This window comes from Dipteris shenzhenensis, chromosome 24 (assembly GCF_047967505.1).
Source record: "Dipteris shenzhenensis isolate YYH24624 ecotype China chromosome 24, Dip_SZ_1.0, whole genome shotgun sequence".
In the NCBI taxonomy this organism is placed as follows: Eukaryota; Viridiplantae; Streptophyta; class Polypodiopsida; order Gleicheniales; family Dipteridaceae; genus Dipteris; species Dipteris shenzhenensis.
The window spans coordinates 22,417,337-22,444,362 of NC_141619.1; the positions used below are offsets into that span (position 1 = coordinate 22,417,337).

At 43.9% G+C, this 27,026-nt stretch overlaps 1 protein-coding gene across 3 annotated transcripts; it reads left to right on the forward strand.

Moving 5' to 3' along the window:
- The first annotated feature begins 10,009 nt into the window (after window positions 1-10,009).
- On the forward strand, window positions 10,010-25,565 carry LOC147886372 (polyadenylate-binding protein 2-like). 3 transcript variants are annotated; one of them, XM_087395913.1, is made up of 9 exons: window positions 10,010-10,531; window positions 10,724-10,842; window positions 10,960-11,616; window positions 11,759-11,836; window positions 14,174-14,263; window positions 14,481-14,609; window positions 24,461-24,634; window positions 24,737-24,931; window positions 25,041-25,565. In XM_087395913.1, the coding sequence occupies exons 1-9, from the start codon at window positions 10,291-10,293 to the stop codon at window positions 25,284-25,286; spliced, it is 1,929 nt and encodes a 642-aa protein (XP_087252039.1). In that variant the 5' UTR covers window positions 10,010-10,290; the 3' UTR covers window positions 25,287-25,565. The 3 variants fall into 3 exon arrangements, with proteins under 3 accessions (XP_087252039.1, XP_087252040.1, XP_087252037.1); XM_087395911.1 differs by having other exon boundaries at window positions 10,011-10,531; window positions 14,466-14,609; XM_087395914.1 differs by lacking the exon at window positions 14,481-14,609.
- The last annotated feature ends 1,461 nt before the right edge of the window (window positions 25,566-27,026 follow it).

Consider the following 27,026-nt stretch of genomic DNA (forward strand, 5'->3'; position numbering starts at 1 on the left):
ATCTCTCTCTCCCTCTCTCTCTCTCTCTCTCACACACACACACACAAAATAAATTTTGATTAGTAAATGTATCTCACACATACAAACACTTATTTCTTTACACACGAACACACACACACACACACACACATGTTTATCACATGAGGATGGTAATGCCATGTAAGATATACCAAATATACTATTTGAGGCTAAGGAGGAAGAGGGCGAGTGGGGTTTTGAGCACGGACTAGGATGGGAACTGATAAAGGGAGGACAAGGGAGTTGTGAGAACTTAAGCATGCAATATATGGTCCCAACCCTAATAAAGAAAGTTGTCTTTCTTTTATTGAATGCTCGCACTTCCCAGGGTTTGAAAGATCCTAATGGAAACCTAAGGAGTATTTGTTGCTGGCATGAATTGCCTGGATTTCATAACATCACAACAATGACAAGACAACAAGGCCTAGCCACATACTACAACAACACACTCACACTACTGCATCAAGAAAGCTTTTATGATGACAGGTGTGAAGCACTACTCACACAATTCAAAACAAGAGAAAAGCAAGAAATAATAATTATAGACATATACAGATCACCAAAAGCCAAAATACAAACTTTGACAAGAACAATCCATAAAATATTAAATACGATACCATCTAAAACACAAACATACATTGCAGGGAACTTCAACATTGACTACAACTCCAAATTTTAAAAAAACAAAAAGGTAAAGGAAATAATGGCAACCTAAGACATGGAACAACTAATCACAACATCGACAACAATATACGGATCCAAATATGGACCAACTACATCACACAAGATCCAAAGCATAGAACAAACTATGTTTACTAGTCAGATCTTGCTCGCAGCTCTACACAACAGTACCATCATAGTAAGAAAAAACACAAGGCCCAAATTATGAGGCTAACACCCGGCTAACATACCCTATCTAGGCAGGCCCAATGAAGATACTTCATCTTATTATTACTCCAAAAACAAGAGTAAATAGGGCCCCCAGTGAAAAAACAATGGAATTAATTAATTTTTGCAGGGGGAGTGAAAATTTTGATGTAATCAAAGGTAAGGCCTTGTAGGAATTTGCCAAAGATTCAAAAGAAGTTTACAAATCTCCTAGTGTCCAAAAGGTTTTGCTAGCTCCTATAAAGAGCAGGGCAGCCTGAATGGAGAAGAAGCCTCCTGCAAGAAGGAGGAAGAGGAGGGGAGGGCTGAGTGGAGGGAGAGGGAGGGGAGAGGGAGGGAGGAGTGAGCACAGGGGAGAGGCAAGGGAGGGAGGGGAGGGAGAGGAGAGGGAGGGGAAGGAGAGGAAGGGAGGAGAGGATTGAGCGTAGGGCAAAGGGAGGAGAGTGCTGAGCCCAAGGAGGCGAGTCGGATTAGAATAAAGTGAGCTTACTTACTCAATCTGTCAACTACTATCTAGATCATATCATGACATTGTGATGCCTTAGGAAAACTTGTAACAAAGTCCATGCAATACGTTTCCATGGTGCTTTGGGAACTAGCAAGGGCTAACCTAATCCATGTGGCTTTTGATGATCATACTTGGCCTTTTGACAAGATGGGAACATACCAAAATACATCTTTTCTGATTTGGGACCAATAAAATACCTAAAGTTATCCTAAAGTTGGTGACATACCTCTATGTTTGGCAAATTCAAGACTGTGACATTCTTCTATCACCTTCTACCTCGTATCCCTTGTGACAAATATACCCCTTGTGACAAATATCCTAGAAAAATTTATCACCTTCTGCCTCATATCCCTTGTGACAAATATATCCCTTGTGACAAATATACCCCTTGTGATAGATATCCTAGAAAAATCAAGATCATATTTGTATTTATTCTTCATAATTGATAGCTCCTCATGATGGGCTTGTGAAATGGCATGAACATGTGACCTTTGAGATAGGTCATTGATAATCACATGCTCCTTTTGGGGTGTATGCTTAATCTAAAAATTCAACACAGCTAGAAATTTAACCTAGCTAGTGTGCTTCTCTCTCACAAGTGGTTGTGCGAGAATGTAACACACACTTTGGTGAAAAATAAATGCAGCTAGAAAATTATCCTAGCTCATGTGCTTCTCTCTCACAAGTGGCCGTGTGAGAAATAACACACACTTTGGTGGACAATTTGATCAAGAAATTGACCCCATAATGCTTCCAAACTCTTAAGGCATGAATCATTGCCAATAGCGCTTCTCATAGACATCATAGTTCAATTCATCCTCCTTTAATCTTCTGCTCTCATAGGAAACTGTATGGATAGATTAGCTCCAACACATCCTGCACTGGGATCATCTTAAACACCAAATGGCTTCTTCAAGTTAGGCATCATTACAGTTGATGATGTTAGAGCCTCCTTTAATTATTCAAAAGCTAATTTTTCTTTTTCCCCCCATGTAAAAGCTTTTTCCTTCCTTGTTAAATCATGTAAGTGTGATGCTTTGTGAGCAAAGTGGTATATAAACCTTATGTAATATCAACATAACCCAAGAAATGATCTTACTTCATGTTCCTCCTTCAAATCAAGCCATTCATGAGTGACCTTCAATTTATAAAGATCCATTTTGATCCCACCATCCGAAACAATATGCCCTAAAAATCCTATCTCTGAAAGAAAAAACTCACGATTCTTAGCATTTATATAAAGCTCATGTTCCTCCAAATATGATCCTCAAATGTTCTCTATGTTCCTTCTCATCCTTAGTGAATACAATAATATGATCCTACAAAGGCTCTTTATTTCTTAAAAATCTAGCTCATCATGCATTTGAATATTGCTAGAGCATTACTGAAACCAAAAGGTAATACCAACGATTCATGCTTTGTCTTAAAAGCCATTTTGTGGATGTCTTGAGGGGCAATCAGTACCTGATAGTATCCACTCGTAAGATCTATCCTTCTAAAAATCTTGGCTTCTTTTAAACTATCTATGATCTCATAAATCAAAGGGATTGGAACACGATTCTTGATAATCGTTTCGTTTATTGCCTTTAGTCCCCTTTAGTCCACACACATCCACCATGATCCATCTGCCTTGAGTGATAAGTATGTCCCCCCATACATTGAAAAATGGGAAATTCCCATTAATTAGTTGTTGGGAAGACTCCACCAGGGTTCCATTCAAAAATGCAAACTTGACATCCATCTGAAAAATAGGCCAACTGTGATGAGCAGCCAATGAAATGACTGTCCGAATGGTCACCATCTTAGCTGTGGGGCAAAGGTCTCATTGAAGTCAAGTCCTTCTGACTGTGCATAGCCTTTCACCACCAATCTTGCTTTGTACTTGTTCAAGCTCCCATCTAACTTGAACTTAAGCTTGTACACCCATTTAGTCCCAATGGCCTTCCGCTTGGTTGTGGTTTGGGCACTAAATCCCAAGTGTCATTTTTCAAAATGGCATCCATCTCTGCCTGCATGGCTTCCTACCATTCTAGAATATCCTTTGCTTCCTGGAAGAAACAGGGCTCCTCATGCTGAGCCACCATAGTGTAGTTCACGAAGGGAGTCTTCATGTTGCGTTAAGACCGCTGCAATTTGAAATTGCTCTCGGGAATGTTCGTGACCTATGAATCTGCTAAAGTCTTCAAATACCATTGAGGTAGCTTCTTCTCTGATGGAGGTGCCTTTGCTGGAGTTGCCTTGGGAGCTGGTTCTGGAATGGCATGCTCCTCCTCCTCGGGATCTTCAGTCGGCTCCACCTCTTTGATGGTGACCTTGGGTGGGGGTGTAATGACGAAAGTTCAAGAACCTCTTCTACAAGCTGCAGCTCTGATTCCTCAAAGATCACATCCCTGTTGATAAGGATCTTTTTTTTTTCGAGGTCAAAAAGGCGATAGGCCTTGGATTCTTCACTGTATGCCACAAAGATACATCTTCGGCTATGGAAATCAAGCTTCGTCCGCTCATCTTTATGCACATGAACAAATGCATTAGAACCGAAAACCCATTAATGAGATATCATGGGCTTCTTACCATAGTAAGCTTCATATAGAGTCTTGTCATCAACAGCCTTGGTCTTGGTTCTATTGAGGATGTGAACGGTAGTGTTCACGGCTTCACCCCAGTAAGCTTTCGAGAGATTCCTCCCTCGCAACATGGTCAAACCTATCTCTATGTGATGACGGTTCCTCTCACAGCAACTCCATTCTACTGAGATGTGCGAGCTGTAGTGAGCTATCTCTTGATACCTGCTTCATGCAAAATCCATTGAACTCGATAGAAGTGAACTCTCCCCCTCTGTCAATGCAGAAGGCTTTGATTACCTCCCCGCTCTTCTCCCCACTCTTCTTCTCTACTTGGGCGTTCCAGTCTTTGAATTTCTCATAAGCCTGAGACTTCTTGGCCAAGCAGAATACCCACATCATGCGATTGAAATCATCCACAAATAAAAGAGAATACCGCAAGCCTGCGAATGAATTTGTCGACATTGGGCCGTAGATGTCGGCATGAACCAACTCGAGCTACTTCTTGTCCTTATGTTGCTTTCCCTCCAAGCAAGCCCTGCAAACATGATCATTGTCTATAATCGGTGGAAGTCCATCCACCATCTTTGACTTCTACATCTTGGCGAGAGTGCCATAATTGACATGACCGAACTGTTCATGCCACAATTTGGATCTGCCACCATGGTCCCCGTGCACCAAGAGAGCATTAAGCCAATATAGCCCATGCTTCTCAACTCCTTGAGCCACCACCTTTCCATTTGGTTTGGATGTGATAGTGACTTTGCCATTGTTGAATAAGATTGACATATTATGCTTGTCCATCTGACAGACAGACAAAAGGTTCTTGCACAAGTTCAATATATATAGTACACTAGAAATCAGCTCCTTGTTTCTTGCAGTCATGATGAATGGAATACTACCAATACCCTTCATAGGGCATGTCCGGTTATTCCCCACAGTGACCTTGGCATCAAGATGCATACCTTCCATGGTTTTGAACCACTCCTTGTAGGACATGTGCTTTGAAGCTCCACTGTCCATGCACCAACCTTCCTTTCCTTCACTGACTGCAGTAAGCAGAGCAATACTCAGTGATGATGAAGAGAGCGCCGGTTGTGATGTTTGCCGATTCGGTCTTTGGCTCCTCATTGGACTTGAACTCCTTCTTTTGCTTGAGGTCCACCTTCTTCTTGCGGTAGTCTTTAGCAAAATGACCAAGCTTCTCATAGTAGAAGCACTTTATCTGCCTCTTTTTCTCTCCATCCTCAGTCTTGCTGTTGTTCTTGGAGTCTTTTAACTTATTCTTACCAAGCTTGTCCCTTGCCACAAGAGCCTTCTCGTTCGATTGAGTAAATAGCTTTTCCCGAGCCTCTTCCTGCAATAGTCAAGGGCCAAGCTCCTCGAAGGTGAGAGGCTTGGTCCTCTATCCTGCAAGTGACCATAGTCACGAAACTCTTGAAGCTGCAAGGTAGCTTGTGAAATGTCAGCAATGCTAGATGACTTGAGTCTACCTTATGACCAATGGTCGTGAGTTGGTCCCTTACCACCTTGACTTTTGTTAGATGGTCATGAACATTTTTCATACGACTTCCATTCTTGAAATCACATGATGCTACTATTACTTTAAATATCATTAATTATATAAGAATATGAATCTTTACTGTCCTCATGCCCTAAGGTTAAGTCATCTTTGATCATGGCTGTTCATCTTCCTATCCAAAGACTGCTTCTACCAATTCATTGATAGTAAGCATTGAAAAGAAACAACCATAAATTTCTTATCTGAAGTCGGAATGTATTGATCCAACCACTCAAAAGAACTGGCGTATACTCTTTGAACAAGCTTGCACATGCCGTTTTTGTCAATTGCAATTATAGCATTGATTTTCAAAGCATCTTTGATAACTTTTGCATACAAACTCAAAACTTAGCAATCACGTAGTCGAAACAATCCGAAAGAACATTTTGAGAACGACTATGTTGTTAGATTGCAAAAATGCATGTTGCTTGCCTCCCGTAGTCAGACTAGAGCGTAGCCAGGCTTTGATACCATTGTTACGAAAACTAAAAATCAGACATGCTCACAAATTCAAGATTTACCAAAACCATAGAGACCTAGAACAAGGAAACAAGTGGGGAAGATAAGAGAAAGAGAGAGCGACTCTGCATGGGGTCCAATCTGCCCCCCCTAGATGGTGGCTCTTGCTTCCCATCTAGAGTATTTATAATTATAATTCAAAAAATCAAAGAGCCAATAATAGTACATCCAAAAGCATCCCTTGTCCACAATTAGAGGGATTGCTCAACATAGCTCCATGAGCTTAAAATATCACAAGGCTTAATATGCCCTCATCCACAATTAATAAAATAAATTAGCCCACAGCTTAAAATTTATTACTTTACAATATGGCCCATGGCCTTTGACAGCCATTAGATACTTCGATCAATCCAAGTCACATTCACCATCTTCATTCCTCGTTATTCAACTCATCATCTGTACTCAAGTCGCCAATTGTGTTAGTTGTTACAATCAATTGATGAACCACAGATCGATCCTTCGCCTCAGCCCCTTCCTATGAAGACTTTGGGCTTTCTTGATGTCATGGAGGGCAAACAATTCCTCCCTCTCTGTTGGGGGCGAAGCTCCACTAGATGCTTTCCAGGAGGCTCCCATCTCCCCGTAGCCCGTGTCTGCCCTTCCATTTGAGGAGCCAAGATGAGGCGGAAGGAAGGCCAAGATGAGTTTATCATACCAGTTTAGTCCCGGCCAAGTTCACCCCTACCCTTTGCCCTCTTTTATGAAGTCTTTGACTATCTCTACCCAAGGGGTGTTTTTTGAGAATAATCGTGAGATCAACTTTCCAATGAGGGCTGTGTTCCTGCACCTTACGTCTGGGAGTCTGATTCCTCCTTGCGCTTTGGGAGCTTTGAGGGGTTCCCATGGGATGTAGTGCATCCTCCTTCGGCTCCCTGACTCTGCCCACAAGAAGCCTTTGAACACCGCTTCGATCTCGAGCCACTGCGTTTTTTTGAAATGCCAAATGGAGGCATTATAGGTTGTAGAGGCAGCGAGGATGTGCTGGATGATGAGGCAGCGTGCATTCCAGCAGAGGGGTACACCATGCCATGCTTGGGCTTAGCTCTTACCTTATCCTTGAACCAATCAAACCTTTGCCTGAGGGTGACCCTAATACCCAATGGGGCACCCAGATATCTAATAATTTTCCCTCTCGGGATGATCTGCACACCAACATCCATCAACCAATGCGTTGGGGGGGGGGGGGGGCATGAAGGTCTTGGACCAATTGCACCTAGAACCGGATGCTGTACAAAAGATGTCGATCACCTAAAGCAGGGAGGCCACTGAGTCCAAGTCTTCTTGAGTGAAGGAGATTGTGTCGTCGGCGAATAGTTGGGTATACAGTTGGCTAGTGCCACCCCCTTGATCGCCCCCTCCTGCCCCCTGGTCTTGAGCAGATTCGATCTAAGAAGGTCAGTCATGCAAGGGTGCCCTCTGGCCCCACTTCTCTTTGCAATTTGCAAAATTCCTTCTTGCACACATAGGTAGTAGAATATAGCATCGAGGAGTATGCACAAGTACTTATTTTAAGTGCTGAGCAAGTTTCCTTCTTGAAGAGCCCATATTTTATTATATTGTGAAATCTTCCAAATGCACCTCTTTGTTGAGCCACTAATGTTATAACTGCACTAAAGGTTTGAGTTTGACTTTGCTTATTTAAAGCTAATCTCATATGCTCCTAAATCAATTAATTACCTACGCTCGCGCTCCCCTTATTTTTTCAATTAACCAACTAATTAAATACCTATGCTCACCTACTCTGCTGCCCCCCCCTCTCTCCCCCCTCTGTCTACTCCCTCACTTCCTCCTCTCCCTCCCTCCTTACCTCCTTCACTCCCTCTGCTCCCTCTCTCCCCCTTCCTCCCGTCTCTTCCGAGTTGTATTAGGGAGCGTGCCTGCACTTATGCACTCTATGCCCCCCTCCTTTTATAATGCTCAAGTTGGAAGCTTCTGGATGCGGAAGCCTCACCCAGCGCCGCGCAGCCCTGATTAATCGCCCTGCGCCCTTACTTTAATTAGTCATCGCCTTGATTAATCGCCCTGTGCCCTTACTTTATCCATCATTGTGGCAGACATAAGTTAATTAATTGTGGCAAAACTCTCGCTAGGGGTCCTATTTAAAGCTTTAAAGCTTGGACAATAAAAGGAAGAGGTGAATGAAACAACATGCCCTGGGTTTAAAATCTCATCCAACCCTAGATAATGGGGGATTGTCCTTTGCAAGCATGTTGAAGTCGACTCGCGGCAACTTGCATGGTGCTTGTGGGAAGAATAGTGCATTCAAAGAGAGGTGTGGGGAGGGAGGACAATATGTTGTCAGATCTTGTGCTCAATAAGTATGGTGAAGAACTAGTACTTGAGAGGGAAGTGGCGATGGTGCGACTCATCTCATCACCCCCTCCCATGCCACCTCATAACCCTCCTTACCTGGTTTTAGGGCCAGTACCCACCCATGGGAGAGAGAGGCTAGGCAATGTGTGGTTACACACAGAGTGGACATATTATAGGAAGCATTGACACAAGCAAGTGTGGATGGCCCACATGGTGTACCAGAGGCATGTTTCAAACTAGGCATTTTAGGGTTTATCGACCCCTATTATGGATGGGTGGGGCACACTCATGGGCAGCCCTATCAAATAAAACACACATAGCGACCACGTCATGGTATGCCCCTTTTGCCCACGCTTGGGTGGTTTGTGCATACGCGGCCCTTAACCTTGGTCCCTCTTACCTCATCACATCTCCTTCCCTTGCCCACCCATGCATTTACTCTATTGATGTGTATCTCAAAGTCAACCCATATAATCATTGCCATGCCACTTCATCACCCTCCCTTCACCTAACTTAACCTTAGCCCCCTTACCTCATCAGCTCTCACACCCGTATAGTGGTGACGTTAGGTCCTTTATACATCAAATGCTAAATGCCCGAGTTCATATTTCAGATGCTGCCATCATGGACTCTATGTCTTGCTTGTCTGGAGAGTGCGTGTGGGCGGGGAAGCTTGGTTGTCCAAGTATGGATGCTTAAGCTCACATGTTTCTACCTCTAACACGAACTTACCAACGTTGAACACTGAACCCAATGCTAAGTACGAGGAGACTTGGATCCAACGCTTGGTGCACTAGGCGCAAAAATCAATGCTTGCCTAGAGGTTGGGTAGGGTATGGGCAGATGTTGACGGTGTGCATCTGCCGTCGCGCAAAGCTAGGTGGAGGGTGATGAGGTGGCAAGGGGGAGGTGGCCAAGTTAGGTCAGAGTGGACCGGTGATGAGGTGGTGTGTGGGATGTAAGACAGAGGGTAAGGTGCGCCTGTGGATAAGTCAATTCAGACTTGTCCGCCCGCTTGTAGCAAAAAAATGACATGGCGTCCAAGTCACGCATGGGCTAGAAAGGAATTTCGGGTGGCGTCTTCATGGTGCCCAAGAGCACGTTCGGATCAAGGGGACCAATCAGAGCCTGTGCTAGGATTGGAACCTGGGACCTACTTCGCTCAGGCTGACAAATTTACTAGCAAGCCGTGTCTTCTTTGGTGTATTACAAGTGTAGCATTAACTCTTTGAAGAGAACAAGTCCACCCTCTTGTGAAAAGGGGCACGGACGGATGCAACATTTCTGCTTGAATTGGAGGCGGACAAGCATAATTGGGATTTCACTCATGCGTGGATGGGTGTGAAACCCCCTTAAGAGGGACTGTGGGCATGCTCAAGGGTCATGGACGAACAAAAGATTGCCCACCCATGTCCAGCGCACGGCCGAGATGCGTTCCATGCACCATGGTGGTCGAGTGGCCATCAGCTTGGCTTGCCTCCCCTGGAGACGATCAAGAGGGCGCCAACCACAACAGGGCACGCGGCTTCTCTCATGGTTGCGTGGGGGGATGAGGTGGAGAGGTTAGGTCAAAGGGATGAGGTGGCGTGTGAGGTGGAAGGGGGGACGTGTGGGGGGGGGTAGAGAAGGGGGAGAGGGGGCAGGGAGAGAACTCGGAGTTGCAGGAGGCCAAGCTGCCTCCCCTCCCGAGAGAGAGAGAGAGAGAGAGCGCGCGTGTGTGTTGTTTGTTGTTGATGTTTTGTTGAGCACCATCATCCCCTTCACCACAGTGCTCTGAGCTCTGAGCTCTCTGCAACTGCATCCCCCCTCCTGCCTCAAAAATCCCAAAAAAATCCATCCTTCTCCACGCTTTCCCACCCCCCACCCCCCCTAAAAATCACTCCTTTCCCCCTTTCCCTCCCCAATTCCATCACCCCCCCTCCATGGCTCAATTGGGTCCTCCTCAGCCCCAGCCCCCCCTCATGGATTCCCCCCTTGTCCCTCCCAGCCAGTTCGTCTCCACCTCCCTCTACGTGGGCGACCTCGAGCCGAGCGTCACCGAAGCCCAGCTCTACGACATCTTCAACCAGCCCGGACAGGTGGTCTCCATCCGAGTTTGCCGTGACTTGATGACAAGGAAATCGTTGGGCTACGCGTACGTGAATTACAACAATGCCCAGGATGGTAGGACGCCTGTTCTTGCTTGATTTTGTAGTTTTTACATAGTTGAATGCCAATTCGTATGTCGGTTTCTCAAACGATCGTTGGCTCAAGGTACTCGCCCTTGATATTGTGAAATTTGTGATTGAGGGTTTTTGTGGGTGAAAGTAGAATAATAGGTTTTCTTTGAGTAATTGTGGCTGTGACCTTTTGCAGCTACCCATGCTATGGAGTTACTCAATTTTACTCCTGTGAACGGAAAGCCAATACGCATAATGTATTCCCATCGGGACCCTAGCATTCGCAAGAGTGGAACGGCCAACATCTTTATCAAGGTGGGTGCTGAGGCGTCTCCAAACTTTTGCTTCAAAATTTGTAATTTCGCATTCCAGATCGCACGTTACATCATGGTCGTTTCCAAACAAATGAACTAATAGCGTCTGATTTTGCAGAATTTGGACAAAACCATAGACAACAAATTCTTGTATGATACATTTTCCAGCTTTGGTCCCATCCTTTCGTGTAGAGTGGCCCTGGATGACTCTGGGAATTCAAAGGGTTATGGATTTGTCCAATTTGAACAAGCAGGGGCTGCCCAAAATGCTATTGAGAAGGTGAATGGTATACTTATAAACGAGAAGCAGGTTTTTGTTGGGCCCTTTCTAAGGAGACAGGAACGAGATTTGGCAAGTGCCGAATCAAAATTCAACAATGTATATGTTAAAAACCTTGCAGACTCGATTTCAGATGAAGATCTACGGAAAGTCTTCGGAGCATTTGGACCTATTAGTAGTGCAGTGGTAATGAAAGATGCCGATGGGAAATCCAAGTGTTTTGGGTTTGTCAATTTTGAGAATGCAGATGATGCAGCCAAGGCAGTTGATAGTTTGAATGGCAAAAGGATAAACGATAAAGAGTGGTATGTTGGCCGAGCTCAAAAAAAATCCGAGAGAGAGGCCGAGTTAAAAGCAAAGTTTGAGCAGGTCCGCAAGGAGAAGATAGAAAAGTCCCAAGGTGTAAACCTTTATCTCAAAAATCTGGATGACATGATAGATGATGAGAAGTTAAGAGAGCTGTTTTCAGTTTTTGGGAGCATTACTTCGTGTAAGGTAAGTGGTTGAATTCTATATCTTGGACTTGTGTGGATCCGTTCGTGTGCAATCTTTTTGTTGAAATTTTGCATAGCATGAATCTCACGCAGGTAAAGTCACTCATTTTTACTAATTGTTTTGTTTCAAAACTTTTCTTCAGGTTATGAGAGATCCACATGGTCAAAGCAGAGGATCAGGGTTTGTGGCATTCTCGTCGCCTGATGAAGCTATACGAGCTGTAAACACCTATTCTCTGTTTTTTCTTATGAACCCATTGTTGATTTTGTCTTTTCTCATGCCTATGGGAAAAATGGTTCAAAGCAATGTTTAAGACTTGCTTTGCTTGTCTATGGTGGGCTCTGAGATTGTGAAGCTGTGGTGCCAATTGAAACTGTAAGAGGACTGTCTTGTCAGCTTTGTCTGCAGCATTCCACCTTTTGTCGGCAGAGGGCCTTCCCTCCTCCCTCTCACCCTGCAGAAGCCTTTTCCTGCCTGCATAGGGCCCGCCCATTGGTGATGCAAAGCTTTTAAATGGGGCAATGCAAAGTCGATGAAGGGGATATGATATCAAGTCTAAAGGAATTTCATGTACTCATCGCCAACATGAAGTCGTTGCAGGTTTTGAGACAATTTACCAATGCAGAAAGTGGAAGTTCTTCAACTGAAGTAGAGACAGAGCGAAATGGTTGCAATCTTCTTGATAACACTGTGAATGTGCTAAAGCATTTACAAGTTAGTAACACCAAATAAATATATGGCTTGTCCATGTAGGAATGCCAAGCAAATTAAAGCATGTAATGGCGGAGGAGAGATTTTTGAATTTCTTATGAAATTCATACTTAATGAGTCTTTTGGCTGGTTCTTGAGCAAGGGTGGTGAGACTATCGATGAGGCAGCGGTGAACATACCTAGAGGCATGAGTTGGTTGTGTCCATGCATGCTTAGTTTTCCAAACGTCCATTGTAAGCAGTGGGATATTCTTTGCCAGGGTATTAGTGTCCCAAATGTGATGTTAGCCATTTCATTGCTAGTGAGGTGGAATTTGATGCAAGATATGAGCAAGAACAATGGGGAATGAGAGGGGAGGAGAACATTGAAAGAAGGCATAAGGATATAGAAGAAAACATGGAGGAAGTGCTGCATTAATATTACGGTGATCCTTTTGTCTATGAAAGAATTGTGCAAGAGAGATGCAAATGGTGTTAGAACACTGGAGTCACATGAAAATGAAAGATGTGGTGCTTCGCCTTGACTCTCCATGTCCTCAACTAAGCCATGGTACCAAGGCAGAATGATACAAGGTACAAGAGGCTTTGGTGAAGCAGAGCCTAGGTGATCTCCATAGAGTTGAGATGCAGGAGGATGACATGTGGTCCTTAAAATGTTCACTTCTTTGAGATAAAGGCTGCCTAAAACCAATCTTGTACTTGCTTGCAGGGAACGAATTGTGCTGTCCTGCTCTCAACCAATTGGATATTGTGTGAGGCGAGATTGAGATTCTGATGGCAATGGGATTCAAAGGAGAGTCCCTCTTTCTAGACCAGAAGCCACTGCACAAAGCTTTTTTTAAAAAGTCTCTCGGTGAGATGGAAAGTAGGGGGTAGGGGCAGGGTAACAAGAGGCGAATTAAGAAGGAGATGGGGGGTTTTAGGGGTTTGCGAAAGGGCAGCCAGGAGGGTGGCAGGGGAGGTAGAAGGGGGGCTGAAGGGAGGTGCAGGTAGGGGGAAGGGGTGACTGTGGGGCTTTGTTGCAGGGACAGGGGATACGGGTGGCAAGGGAGGAAAGTTCAGGGCGAACTTGCTGTCCAAAAAGCAGCAATCTGAAAACCTCTTTCTTGTCTGGATGGCTGCATGGATCTCAAGGGTTTCTAAATGAGTGTCAAGGAGCAAAGATTTGGTGGTGCCCAATTGAAGAGCTTCCTCATACAAAGCAATGAGATGATACTACTCACCAAGAAAGGGCGTTTCTTGCTACTTTCCTTTTATAGTGGGATACTTGTGAATAGTATGCCTTTTCCGCTCACACATCTTTATTTCACAAAATCTGCTCAGGTCCCCATCAACTGCATTAGATTGCCTTAGAATGGCACATGGTGCTATTAGATGCATGCTCGCTTCTTGTTTTAAATGCAGAGGTTCTAGTGTGATGCATGCCTGCCTTCTATTGTCATCTTTCAGCAATGATCGAAAAGCTTGAAAGGGCTTGATTCACTAGAAATATACTTTTGAAGGGAAACCTAGGAGAAGGTTGGTTAGCTGTTTGAAATAATACACATGTAGTACTATTGTGAAGGTCAAGATAAGTACCCTGATTAATTTCTGATCAAGCGTGTCTTGACTATAGGGAGCTTGTCAATGATGCAATTAAACGAATCGAAGGAATTGGTTTGGCTATCTAGTCAAGGGCTGCATTGCTAACTCATGTGCCTATGTAGACCTCCCACTTTTAGGCGTCTTTAGAGGTCTAGTCTCAGTTTTGCAATCGTTAGGTTTTAGTCTAGTCTCAGGTTTGCAATCGTTAGGTTTTGAATGTAAAGGATCTTAATATGTTTAAACTAAGTTTGTTTGGTATGCAGGTCGGTGATATGAACGGAAAAATGGTGGGAAGTAAGCCTTTGTATGTTGCTGTGGCTCAACGGAAAGAGGAGAGACAAGCAAGGTTGCAGGTCAGGCAGACTTCTTGTGGCAGCCTCACTTGTTTGCTTTATTTGCTATGCAGTGTTTATAGCCTGACTTAAACTTCTTTTCCAAGGTTGAATGGGTGCTATGTACATCTGATTTTTTATGGTTTTTTGGGGGACACGTTTGTTTGTTTGTTTTTTTGGTTATGGGTGTTTGTGTTGTATTTACTGCATCATACTTCATCAGGCTCAATTTGCTCAGATGAGAAACGTTCCGGGCATTGTTCCCCCCATGACAGCAAGTCCAGCACCCATGTATCCTTCTGGGGCCCCTGGAATGGCTCAGCAGGTCTTTTATGGTCAGCCCCCCCCGGGGCTGATTCCATCTCAGGTATGAGATGAGTGCTTTCAATTTTCACAGCATAGTGGCAGTCTCTCATACTTCTCTGCTGTGTGATATGCAAAAGAACGACTGTTACCAGTGTTTGCAATGACCATGGCTAGGATAAAGGCTATTACCTAAGATTGTGATTTTACTGCCTGATGCCTCTGCTGATAAGCTCAAGTGATGTCAATCTGAAGTCTGAACTGAATTCTTTGAACATGCATGCATCCATTCATGCAGGTATGGATACATATAAGAAGGTCCATACATACTTGCATGCAAACAACAATGCCTTTTAGGGCTTCAACATGCGTTGGTTCTAGAGATAAATGGTTACAAGTTGTGGTAATATCAACAAAGGTCGGTGTGATTGTCAAAAACCATAGTATTATCGTCTAATAGCATACTTTTATGAGGAGAAGGCCATCAAACGTACAGGAAGGCCACATGGCTGCCTGTGAAGATGAGATCATTGACATACAAAATGACTAGGGTAGCCAATCCTTTCTCTTGGAAGGTATGAGGATCAGCCACGGATCTCTGAAATCCCTTCCAAAGAATGATACCTAAGAAGTGTTGGAAAACACACTTATACTAGTCTGTAGCAAAGTTAATGCAACGTGTAGATGGATGAATGCCCTTGCAGTCCCCAACTGAGAAAAACAAGACATCTAAATGTGGAAGATTTGTACTTAGAAGATAGAGAGTACTTTCAGAACGTGTGGGGGGGGGGGGGCGGGGAGAGAGAGAGAGAGAGAGTATGCAGATGCACAGCCAATGATAGTTCTCATATCAATGTAGAAAACCATACAGAACAAGCTCCCAAAATGTACACACAGGTTCTGCTTAGGTAGGATACCACCTAAGGCTTCATATGTTGTACCCTTGTCTCAGATATATTCCAAACTCCAAACTCCTCTCCAAACTCCTCTTCAGTAGCTGCTTCTGGTGGAGCTCTACTTCCCGGCAGTCTTGTGCTCTGTAACATGCAACGGTGAATGATCGTGTAATGCGCAGCAAGACATTCTTTGGGCATCCACCCTGTACTTCGAACAAGGTGCAATTGGGCTTCAGGAGAAGGATGGACTTTTTGAGAAATCTTTTGAATTTCTGATTGATTTCAGCATTTGTCATTGCTTCTTGTTCTTAATAGAGCTAGAGAAACGGGTCTAGCTTTCTAATAGCCTAACCACTCAACAGAAGGCTTTCCAAGAAAGAAAGAAAGAAAGAAAGTTTATCAAAGTCTTCGGAAGACCAATGGGTCTATGAGACTGTGAAAATCCTGATACAATGAGCTGTGGTAGTGGAGCTACTAAACGAGCGTCCACTAAAGCAACATTCAGTTTTACTTGTAAATGACGTTCACAAGGATAACTCACCAACATACTCAAATCTAGAGAGAAATGAACATTGAATTGCCGCAAAATACGTCAGTATGTATTTTACCAAATTAGGCCGACCTTGTACAAAGTCTGCACTCTCCTGGACACCTACACCTGCAGCTAATGCTGCTGTACTTGAACCCCAGGTAGGTACTGCAAGGCTCCAAGTATGATCCTCTTCTCAACGTCTGCTGCATGTTAACGGTGAGTTTCAGTGGCTTCACCGAAATGATCTAGGCTGGGCACAGGGGGGACTTTATATAGGGGATGGGCTGGTGCACGCCCTCCCCCCTCCCATAAAAAAGCCAAACAAACAAGCAAGCAAACAAAACAAAAACAAAAACAAAAGAAACGAAAAAGAAAAAGGAAGAACTTCACCACCACTACATGAGCTGGCAGGCCTGTAGTCTGTAGGCAGGCTGATCTGCCCTAAATGTCCGACCATTTGGCTGACCACTAGTCTGTCCCAGGGCTGACCTAACCAGGTCCATGCGGCCTGGTCTAGACCCTGTTTGACCGTCCCCTTGCCAGGCCTATAAATGGCCTCTGCCAGTCCACTGTTAGGCCTTATTTCCCCCGACATGGCCTTCCATAGCCTCTGGCATGCATCAGATCTGCGTTGTTCCAGGGCCAGGCATATGGCATATATCTGCATCCTCTGCTGCAGCATACATGGCTGCTGATGCAGCCCACATGGCAGCCATCTCTCTGCTTATATGGGAGTCCTTTTGCCATGATTGTGCGCACATGTGGCACCTTGTTCTTGTGCCCACCCACATGGCACTCCACTTACCCATACGTTTTGTGTAGGTGACAAGCCTATGCGCTCTACTCATGTGGGAGCTTACAAGAGGGACATTGTCCCTTCTACCCCAACATGCAAGAACAAATAATCTAGAATCCAAACTGTCTATTAAAAGCCTGTTGAGATGGTTAGTAGTAGGAGAAAGTCTACAAAGAGAGTGGTCTCATCTATAGTAAGGAGAGATTTTTTACTGGAGGTCAGGGGCCATAGGTAGTGGGTGCAATAACAAACATGAAGATGGGATCCCTCACTCTCAAAACATTCAACAATCTACCTATGCTTGGTATGTCTAGGGCAAATTGTTAGTTCGCATTTGGCCTTATTCTCGTACATGATTCACAGGACACGTCTCGAGGGTCCCAATCAAGGACATCATTTGCTCCCAAACTGTTCCTACAAGGACCATGCTTTATTCCTTGCTGCTTCAAAATGAAAACCTTATTGCCATCCCTTCCCAAAGTGAACTGTAAATCATTGTGATCTCCAAATGTTTATAATAAGCAAAACGTTAATGCAGTTCCAAAGCCCAACTTAGTCCTCTTTATAAGGGGAATGAGCGAAGAGGTTATAGAAATCAGAGTGGAGAGGGAGGGAGACGCTGCATGAGAAAGCTGTCCTTCAGGAGACTTGGGATGAGAAAGCCTTCCTCTAGGGTAGGAATGATACTAGGAGAGATGGGCTTTGAATGAGAAAGCCTTCCTCCAAGTTGGGAGAGTACTAGGAGAGGGAAAAGAGTTGGAATGCAATAGATGGGGGGGGAGGAGCAAGTGAAGGCATGGGGGAGGGGAAGTAGAAGGGGGGGATGGCTAGGGATGATAGGGGAAAACTTACAAGAGGGATAGTTGGGGAAACTGGCACTAACTCAAGACCTGGGTTCGGGTTTGTCGGAGGAGGGAAGAGTAAGTAGAGATATCAAGGTACCTTTGGGGGGGGGGGGGGGGGGGGGAAGGGGGTAAAGGGGAAAGAACTTGTGCAGAGGCTAGGTTTTGGAGGACACATGAAGAGAGGACCTGTCCCCTCAAGATGTTGCTTATGGATTAGAAGCGAAGGGCCTAGAAGTGGTTGGCCTGGAGGCTACTCCAGATCTTTGGAAAGGTTGGGGAATTACCTGTGACCACTGAGCGAGGCCTGGTGCCTGTGGCTCCATTGTGGAGACAAGAAGACCTCTCCACTTAAGACTTACCAAACTGCTCTTCTGTGGGGGATCCATAAGAGGGATCCCATTTTGAGTAAGGAGAGATTTTGTGCTGAGGTTACAAAAGTAAAAGCTTTGATTGATTGTGAAAATCATGTAATTAGAGTAGTAAATGGAAGGGAATGTCATGCCCAACTGTAGAAATTCCCGCATTGCACCCTAAGACAGCAGCTAAAAAAGGAGAAAAACCAAGTATCGTATGTAATGAAGCTATCCCTTCAAGAAAAAAACAGGGACCAAGTGGAAATTTCGATATCGAAGAGGAAAAGAAAGCTAAGCCACTAATTTTGTCATGGCATTATGTGAAAAGGTGGACTATGGTCAGAGCTTTGGGATGAAGGATGAGCTGGCATCCAAGAAGCGCATTAATTGCGCAAGATATGCTAGTACCCTAGTCAAATTGATAATAGGCAAAAGATCATTTAGTGCCATGACAGGGACACTCGAGAGTTGCAGTTCTCGCGGACAGGGGTTCCGCTCAGGATTTGCTTTTTTCGAGAGTCTCTTGGTCCTCCCCAGTCTCGTTTCTAATGGGTGGGACGGGGAGGCAGCCAGAGATGGAGGAGGAGACAGAGGTGGACCTAGAGGACCTGGAGTGGCAGAGGGTCAGGATTCGCTTGGGCAGGACTGGTACATTGATCTCTCTTTGGATTTGGGAGGGCAGACCCTTATGTGACCTTCAGTGGGACCCATGGGGAGTGGTTTTGGCCTGCCGGCATAGGGCACTCCGACCGCATAGAGGTCTCCTCGTATGCCACTCACATCGGGCATCGTCTACAACTGGAGGCAGCAGCATGGTCCCCTTCGAGGGAGTGCCACTGGCTAGAGCATGATGTCCCGAGAGAGGTCATAGGCCAATTTTGGCCCCGCCTTTGAACGAGTTCGCGTCCGCAGAAGATCTCTTACTGCTTTTGGCTGTTGACGCATGGGGGTTTGCCCATTGGCCCCTAGCTAGAGCAGATGCGGATTGATGGCAGATGCACTGGTTGTGGGGTTGGAGTTTTGGAGACCATCCCGCACTGTCTTTGGGGCTGACTCGCTGCACCATGGATTTGGTTGGCGGCCCTCAGGATTGTTGCTAGCATGTAGAAGATGAGCAGGGATTTCACGTGGGGGATGGTGGCCTGGCTCACGGAGGGAGGCTACGCCTTTGCGATCGACCCTGTCACGCTGGCTTACAGGATACATGGACAGCAGCTTTCCCAGATCGGGTGGGCTTAACTACAACATGTATCCAGCGTGACAGGGTCGATTGAGATCCCTGTCACAGTTCGCAGATCTGGTCCGACCAGATCTGCCCCTTTTCCTTCCTGTTCCTCCCCAGAGATACTGCAGATCTAGGTACCTCTGTCCCAGCCTGCCTCAGGCCCTTTCCCGTGGTCTTTCCAAGCCTCTGCCTGGCCCAAACCTTCATCCCTGACAGCCACCTGATCTCCTGATCTCCTGCCTGTGTGCTGGACCTGCTCCAGCCTTGTTGCCTCTGGTACAGTTCTGTACAAGCATCTGCAACCATTTATACATACGCTGCATTGGTCCCTGCTCCAGACACCTCTGTTCCAGGACCTGTCCATGCCCGTACAACTGGTGAGCATCCTCCAGGGCCTGCCACATGTCATTACGGCAAGTCCTGGCAGGGTTCCATGCACTGCTGCTGCTCCTAAGCTGTTGCAGACTCTTCCAGTGGGTACATCTTTGGGTGCTGCATACATGGCTGCCTCTGCCTATGTGGCTTGTGCTTTGTGTGCTTGCTGCCACATGGCAGCCTTACTTTCCCTGTCAGATCAGCCCATGTCATGGCATCTAACACTTGCTGGTCCACCTCCTCCAGGGAGGTGACCATTCCAACATAATCCCCCCCGCCCCCGCCCCCGGTCCTGCCCCCCCCCTCTGTCCTCTTTCCCTGCCCCCAACGTTTGGAAATGTTTGGATAAACCTGTATGAAACACCGGTATTTGAAAATGCTTGGCAACATAGTTCCTCCAAACATCAAGCATTAATGGCTGCTGTTTTTTCTGTTGCTTGCTTGTATCTAATGAGTTTCTTGAAAGAGTAAATCCCTATTAACGATCGGCTTCTTTCTCTGCATGTTTTGGTTCCTCTGTATAATTTAAATAAAAGCGTTAAATCAAGGTTTCGTCTCTCCACATCTGTATAATTAAAAGAAAGCATTAAAATCAAAGTTTCTTCTCTCCACAACCGTATCTATAGCATCAGCCTAAAACATTTTTGGCACATCTTTGTCCTTGAGTATAGTGCACTACAAGACAGTCTTATTCTTCCTTGCAGCACTCCCATTTGGCTTAGGGGTATAGGTTGTTGTGTATTGTGGCTTAATCCTGCTCTTTTGTAATAAGCTATGGATGGCTTAGGGGTATAGGTTGATGTGTATGACCAGTTAATCCCATGTTTTTTGCAGTAAGCTATGAAAATGTTAGAATCATGCTTATGTGGAAGCGTGTTTTTGAGGATTTGTTTAATTAAAACAAGAAATTCGTAACCATTAACTGAAAATTAGACAATAACACATTCATTCATACGTATTCTCAAAACTGAAATAAGTGAGAGAATGAAACACAGAAAAAGCGAGGCCATGTGGGTGCGAACTAAAGCACCTGGCATATTTCTGTATTCCAGTGATGCTGAATCTTGATACCTTAGTATTCAAGAACTAAGGATGGGACCTACAACGTAGAACTAAAAGCACTCCTTGGGAGGGAATTACAATGTTTCAATAAATAGGACAATGATTATAGATGAAGTCCATGTAGCCATGATGTAGAAAGAACCCTTGAATCTCTATCAAGTGCTTAAAAAGATAGCCAATTTAACTGAAAGCGAAGTTCTCATGCTTTCTTTATTCTCCTTCCACGAAGAGACAGTCACAGTCACTTTCCATGTTAGATGGTTTAGAAACTTAATCTCACAATCAAACACTAGTGGAAAATAGTGCTTAATGTTTTAATATCTCGACATAAATTGATATAAAAGCCTTAACCTCAGCAATTAAATTGTGAAAAGAAAAGATTCCTGATTAATCGTCTACCAAAGAGAGGAAATCGTTAGTCAAAATACCAAATGGTATAGTCAAAATACCAAGTGGTGCAAGAATACATTCAAAAGACCGGAACAGGGCTCTTGATCAAATGACAATTGATCAGGAAGCAGTTCCTGACAATCGCAACGTGCCTATGTGCAATTGTCCACTGAAATTTGACAAAATTATCCTACCTCCACTCGTTATTGGGAAGCAGAAAAGTGATTACAATTGATCTAGAAGAGGGGAATTGTATGCATGCAACGTCAAGGAGATACTTTTCTAGTTCAAAGTGAAATCAGGTTCCAAAACAGCAGCAGCAGGCCGAAAAACTAGTCACAATTGGCTCGGGGGGTTTTCTGGTGAATGGAATAGGCGCCTATTGGTTAGCTGGTGGCAAAAATCCAAGTTGCAATTGCTGTTCTGTGTTTCAGTTGCTTGAAATGTGCGAGCAGCCAATGGCAAGCATGCAAGAATGAGGTAGCAAAAGCAACTGGAGCTTCATAAGGCTAGTTCTAGCTCTAAAACTGATAAAACGCTATGTTTACACTTGCAAGTTAATTAAATAATAGACATATTTATTTAACTAAATATTCCATTGTCCAAGCCTATATAATGAAAAATAACTTTAGTAATTTAATTAAATAGTTTTTATATCCTTTTAGAATAAGTGAAGGCTATAGAATCCCCATGAGTTGGGTACGGAAATGTGGTGGATGTGTGGAGCATTCTAATCTCGTAAGGCATGCTGGCAAGTGGAGGGTGATATGGTAAATAATCATCAAGTCATAAAGACTTGGACAACGCTATGGGTTGTGAAATAATACCATGTAGTGGAGTCCACCACATCCCATGTACTAGCTCCTATCAGGTGACTGCCTGTACATATAGAAGTGTTAGCTGTGGCTAATCGTTTTGCAAAAAGGTGGTAAATCATTGAATTGAAGAAGACCAATGCATTGGATTTGTAGAGGATGACCAGCCAAATGTGTACAAGTCCTGTAAGAAAGAACTCACACAAATGCGTGATCAGTAAGTACGTGCTCAAGAGAGAAATTAATAGCAGCTGAAAAATAGAGAATCTAGTAATAATGCCCAGTGTGTGCACAATAAATAGATAAACATCAAACTAAAAATAGACAATATAGTAACAAGATAGTTATTTCTCTCCACTGCTAGACCTGAGGATTGTGATCCTTTGCTTGTCTGATTCTCTAGCTTTGAAATGCTGGAGTGCATTGACTGCCCATTTTCTTGGAGAAATGTCTATGAAAGTATTGAGCAAGAGAGCTAGTCTCAATGGGTTCCACTATGTCGGAGTGACGAAAACCCAAGTTCCAGCACATCATTTACAGTTTTTGCTCGCCTTTTGTAACAGCCTGCTTGGCAAACTTAGTTGCTTTCAGAAAGCGTGGCATCCTAGAAACCGTCTGTTTCTTATACAATGTTGCCAAGCTTTCAATATTAATATGAGCATGTCATCAGTAGAATCCCTTGCATTTCCTGTTGGCACATCTGTATATGGCCTGTATAATCACCATGCCTTACTTCTTTGAAAGTATGCCATATGAGAAAATGGGCGAAGGACCTTGTTTCTATTGTGGGATGCCACAATGCAAACGTAGATGACAGAATTAATCTACAGGGAAATGCCACGGCAGAAAACCTTATGCCAAAGGCTGTGTGTGTTCAAATTGCCAAAGACGAACATGACTTCAAATATGGGAGAGACGACTTCTTCTAGATAGGATTATAAAACATGCCAGTTGTCCAATCAGTGGACTCAAGAGCCTCATGTCAAATCCCACCAAGGAAGGACATCTGAATATGAATATTCAGCTAGACAATTCCGAGGTCACATATGAGAATGCACATAAATTGCTCACACAGAGAAATTGCAGTTTTTTGTCTTCTTGGAGGAGTGGAAGGACATGAGGATGGACTCCTCTTCTTGTCTGAGGGAGAAGACTCTGTGTTCCCTTTTCATGGATATGGATTCTTTTTTATGAACTAAAGCTGAAGCCATTGAGCTTTTCCCTCTCCTTGATGGAGCACTCTTTGCTGGTGATGTGACGCAAGATGTTTCCTTGACGGAGCTGGGCTCCTTTCTTTAAATCTCCTCTCGCTCAGAAGTAACAAAATTGGCATATCAGCTGCAGATAAGTTAATAACATAGACCCAAGCTCTAGCCTTAACCGAAAGAGTGGGAATCCTTGGACCACTAATCAGGAGAGAGGAGGCCTGGAACCAAGTTCAATTTTTAACACATTTGCATGGATGATTAGAAGAAGAGTTCCAATTGTAATCGAATCAGACGTCGGCTGCCATCCCATAGAGCGATACTAATTCTAACTTGAAGTGTCTGGTTCTTTTGATAAAGGACCCGCTGTTATTTCAGACTTGAAGAGTTTGAAATATGTTAATGTTTCAGATTCACCGGGTACTATTTCAGAGTTCAAGACTCGAACAGTCTGAAATACCAACTGCTATTCTGAAAAAGATAAATATGTTTTTAATGCATGTTCATAATGTAATAATGCATGTAGACTAAAAAGCCCACGAGAAAGTTGCTGAAAATTGGTATGGAATAGGCCTGGTAACTGTCTCCTTATGCATCCATAACCATGAGTAGCAGTCTTAATGGTGAACAGGGGCTGTGGTGGAAATCATAGCAGGTACTCTGGGATAAGCAGTTATATTGATGATTGCAAGTCCTTTAGGTTTAGGAAGATTCAAGAGGCAGTCAATTGAAAATTTTCTCTAAGGCTGTGGCAATTTAAGGAGATGGGTTTGCTCTGGAGAGGTGGTCGCAGGTCACGCCGTGCATTGGCAATTTCAAGCATATGGGCTGCATCCCATATGCAACTTCTGAAAGTTAAAGTTGATGCTGATATTGGTGGGATAGACAAGCAGGTGGCTGAATTAGGAAACAGGCTTTTAACTTTTTAAGTTGTGTGTTTCTAGATATGCGGTTGGAGTCTAAAATGGGTCCCACAACGGAAAATTTTCTTGTATGTGCAATCATAATGCATCAGAGCATATGTTTATACTATGGTCTACACCCACTGTTGGGCGCTGATGACGTCAGTGGGGATGTCATAGTAGCTAGTCCCTCCTGCTATGCGTGATGGAGTTTATGGTTTTCAACCTTATGTGTGACTATCATGAGATTGAAACTGGACTATGTTGTGTTTTTAGAGGATGAGTTTGGGCATGTGCCTGAACTCATCTAGGTATCTGCATCAGAGAAATGAAAAAGCAATAAGGTGGATACATTTCTTGAGGTCATGCATTAAAATTATCTGTGTGTAATTGACATGTTGTAGACTGCTATGATGCACGTTTAACAATGTCGAAAGGTCATGGAATAATTTGAATATCTTGTTATTGAGAATGTTATGTATTTATTAACTTATTTTTTGTTTTTTTGTGATTTGCCAGCCTGGTGGTTTTGGATATCAGCAACCCATGGTCCCAGGAATGAGACCTGGCGGTGCTCAAATACCAAATTATTTTATGCCTGTTGTTCAAAGGCCAGGCCAGCAAGGTCCGTTCATGGGAAACAGAAGGGGAGCTCCTTTCCAGCCCCAGCAGCAGCCACCATTGCCACAACAGGTGTTGTTATCTACTAGCTATGATCCTTTGGGACTTGACCTTTTTGCATGAGAGTTCTTTTTGTAAATTTAATGTTACTTAGAAGAGGGCTTTGTTTTCCAGATGATCCCTCGTTCCAGTAACCGTGCCTTCCGATATTCCCAATCACCAAGAAATACTTTGGATGGATCTTTGCAAGGACTCGGTGCTCTTGAAACAGGTGGAGTTCCATTGAATGCTCCTGACATGGGCTTGCTTATGCCTATAGCTGCACTTGCTTCAGCTTTAGCATCGGCTTCTCCAAAGCAACAACGAGTGGTAACCACGAGCCTTGTCCATTTCAATTAAGTGCTTGATTTTGCAGGGTTAAGTTGTGGTATTTACAAGTGTCGGACATTGCTGATATAGAAAGATGAATGTGGAACAGATGTTGGGAGAGCAGTTGTATCCTCTTGTAGATCAGTTGGAACATGACCATGCTGGTAAGGTGACTGGCATGCTTTTGGAAATGGATCAGCCAGAAGTATTACACCTCATTGAATCGCCCGAGGCATTGAAAGCAAAAGTTGCCGAGGCTATGGAAGTTTTGCGAATGGCTCAAGCGGGTGCAACTTCCAGTAGTGCAATTGATCAGCTAGCAAGCTTGTCTCTAAATGAACCATTGGCAAGCTAGCATTTTTGGCTAGTCTACTTGGTGCTTACCTTACAATGAAAAGATTTGGTTACATATTTTATATGCTTTGTTGCATTATAGATGTGCGTAACATCAGGTGTGAGTGTGCTGAACAGTTTTGGCGGCATTGTGATTACCGTTTTATGCGACAGTGCTGTGTGCTTCATACATACAAGTCACACTAGTGTTTTACTGGTTGTGTGGTATAACTGGTATTAAAGGCTGACTGGTGTTTGTTACAGAGAACTTTATTTTGCTAGTAACAATGCCTTTCTACTATTTTTAGGTGTCTCACTGATATAACTTGGATTTTTCTACCATAATTCATGCGAGTTAAGTAAAATTCTAGCTTATTTTGAAGATATTAACAGCATTAAAAAGGGGACGAGATTTGCCTAGAGTAGTAGTATGTAGTGTCTCCTCGTGGGGGGCTTACAATATTGTTAGATTCTTTGTGCAGATGAAAGGTACACGAGGTATGGGCGAACTCTGCACCCCCTGGGCATGCAAAGTTGGCTTTCTATACGAATACAAAAATGCTTAGTTATATCTTATTGGTTTATATATTACTGACTATTTTAAACATTCTGATTTAGGGTTACTAAACATGTACATGTATATCAATACCAGACATTGTTGTATTTGTGTTTCATAGCTCTAGAGAAAAGCATGCAGAAGTTTCTGTTTGATCAAGCAGATTATTGGTGTTTTGTAGCTCTTGGTTTATTGCGGTTATGGTTCATCTACCCTATTATATTAAATGAAACACCCCTCTTGGCTTGGCTGATGGGAACAAAGAGCGGAAGCAAGAGGGAGAGGGAGAGTGGAAGGAGAGAGCACAAGTTTTGTGGGAAGCAAAAAGTCTATTGTGTGACTTCCCTTATTGCCTTTTATACAAAGAATAGATAAGGTGATGACGTGGCATTATAAGTACCACTTATACAAGGGATAGCACATTGTGCCTTTATCCCCAACAATCTCCCACTTAAAGGCAATGTGCCCAAAAAGAGGAAGAAGTGTACATAAGAACATATACACAAAATACAAGAAAATCTCAACATGAGAAACTCAGCCAACACCCATCTGTACTCTGCAATGTGCAAAGCATTGCGGGTTAAGACTCTTGGTCAAAAGATCTGTAGGATTGTCATGAGTGTGCACTTTGACAAGCCGAATGCGCTTATCCTCAAGTACCTGTCTGATAAAATGATATTTCACCTCAATGTGTTTCGTTTTGGCATGAAACACAGGATTCCGTGCTAGCTGAATAGCACTCTGACTATCACAATGCAAAATAGGAACCTCTCTCGATAAACCAATATCTCCCACTAGACGAGATAACCATATGGATTCTTTGCACGCCTCTGTGGTTGCAACATATTCTGCGTCTGTGGTAGATAAAGCAATGCATTTTTGTAGCCGAGAGATCCATGAAATAGCACCATCACCTAAGGTGAAAACATATCCTGTAGTAGACTTTCTTTGGTCTACACATCCTGTAAAATCTGAGTCTGTGAACCCATGAAGAACCAAGTCTTTCTTCCCAAAGCAAATGCACACATGCATTGTGCCTTTAAGATATCTCATGATACCTTTCGCGGCTTCCCAATGCTTCTTGCCAGGTGTTGCCATGTATCTACTGACAACTCCCATTGCAAAGGCAATATCTGGACGTGTAGCCACCATTGCATACATGAGACTACCAACCGCAGATGCATAAGGAGTCTTGGCCATTTCAGC

What these genes read in the sequence shown, in the direction of transcription:
- LOC147886372 (XM_087395911.1), top strand. Translation starts at nt 10,291, where the DNA reads ATGGCTCAATTGGGTCCTCCTCAGCCCCAGCCCCCCCTCATGGATTCC. An exon ending in CTGATGAAGCTATACGAGCT is followed by an intron (nt 11,837 to 14,173) that starts GTAAACACCTAT and finishes TTTGGTATGCAG; the next exon opens with GTCGGTGATATGAACGGAAA. An exon ending in AGCCACCATTGCCACAACAG is followed by an intron (nt 24,635 to 24,736) that starts GTGTTGTTATCT and finishes TTTGTTTTCCAG; the next exon opens with ATGATCCCTCGTTCCAGTAA.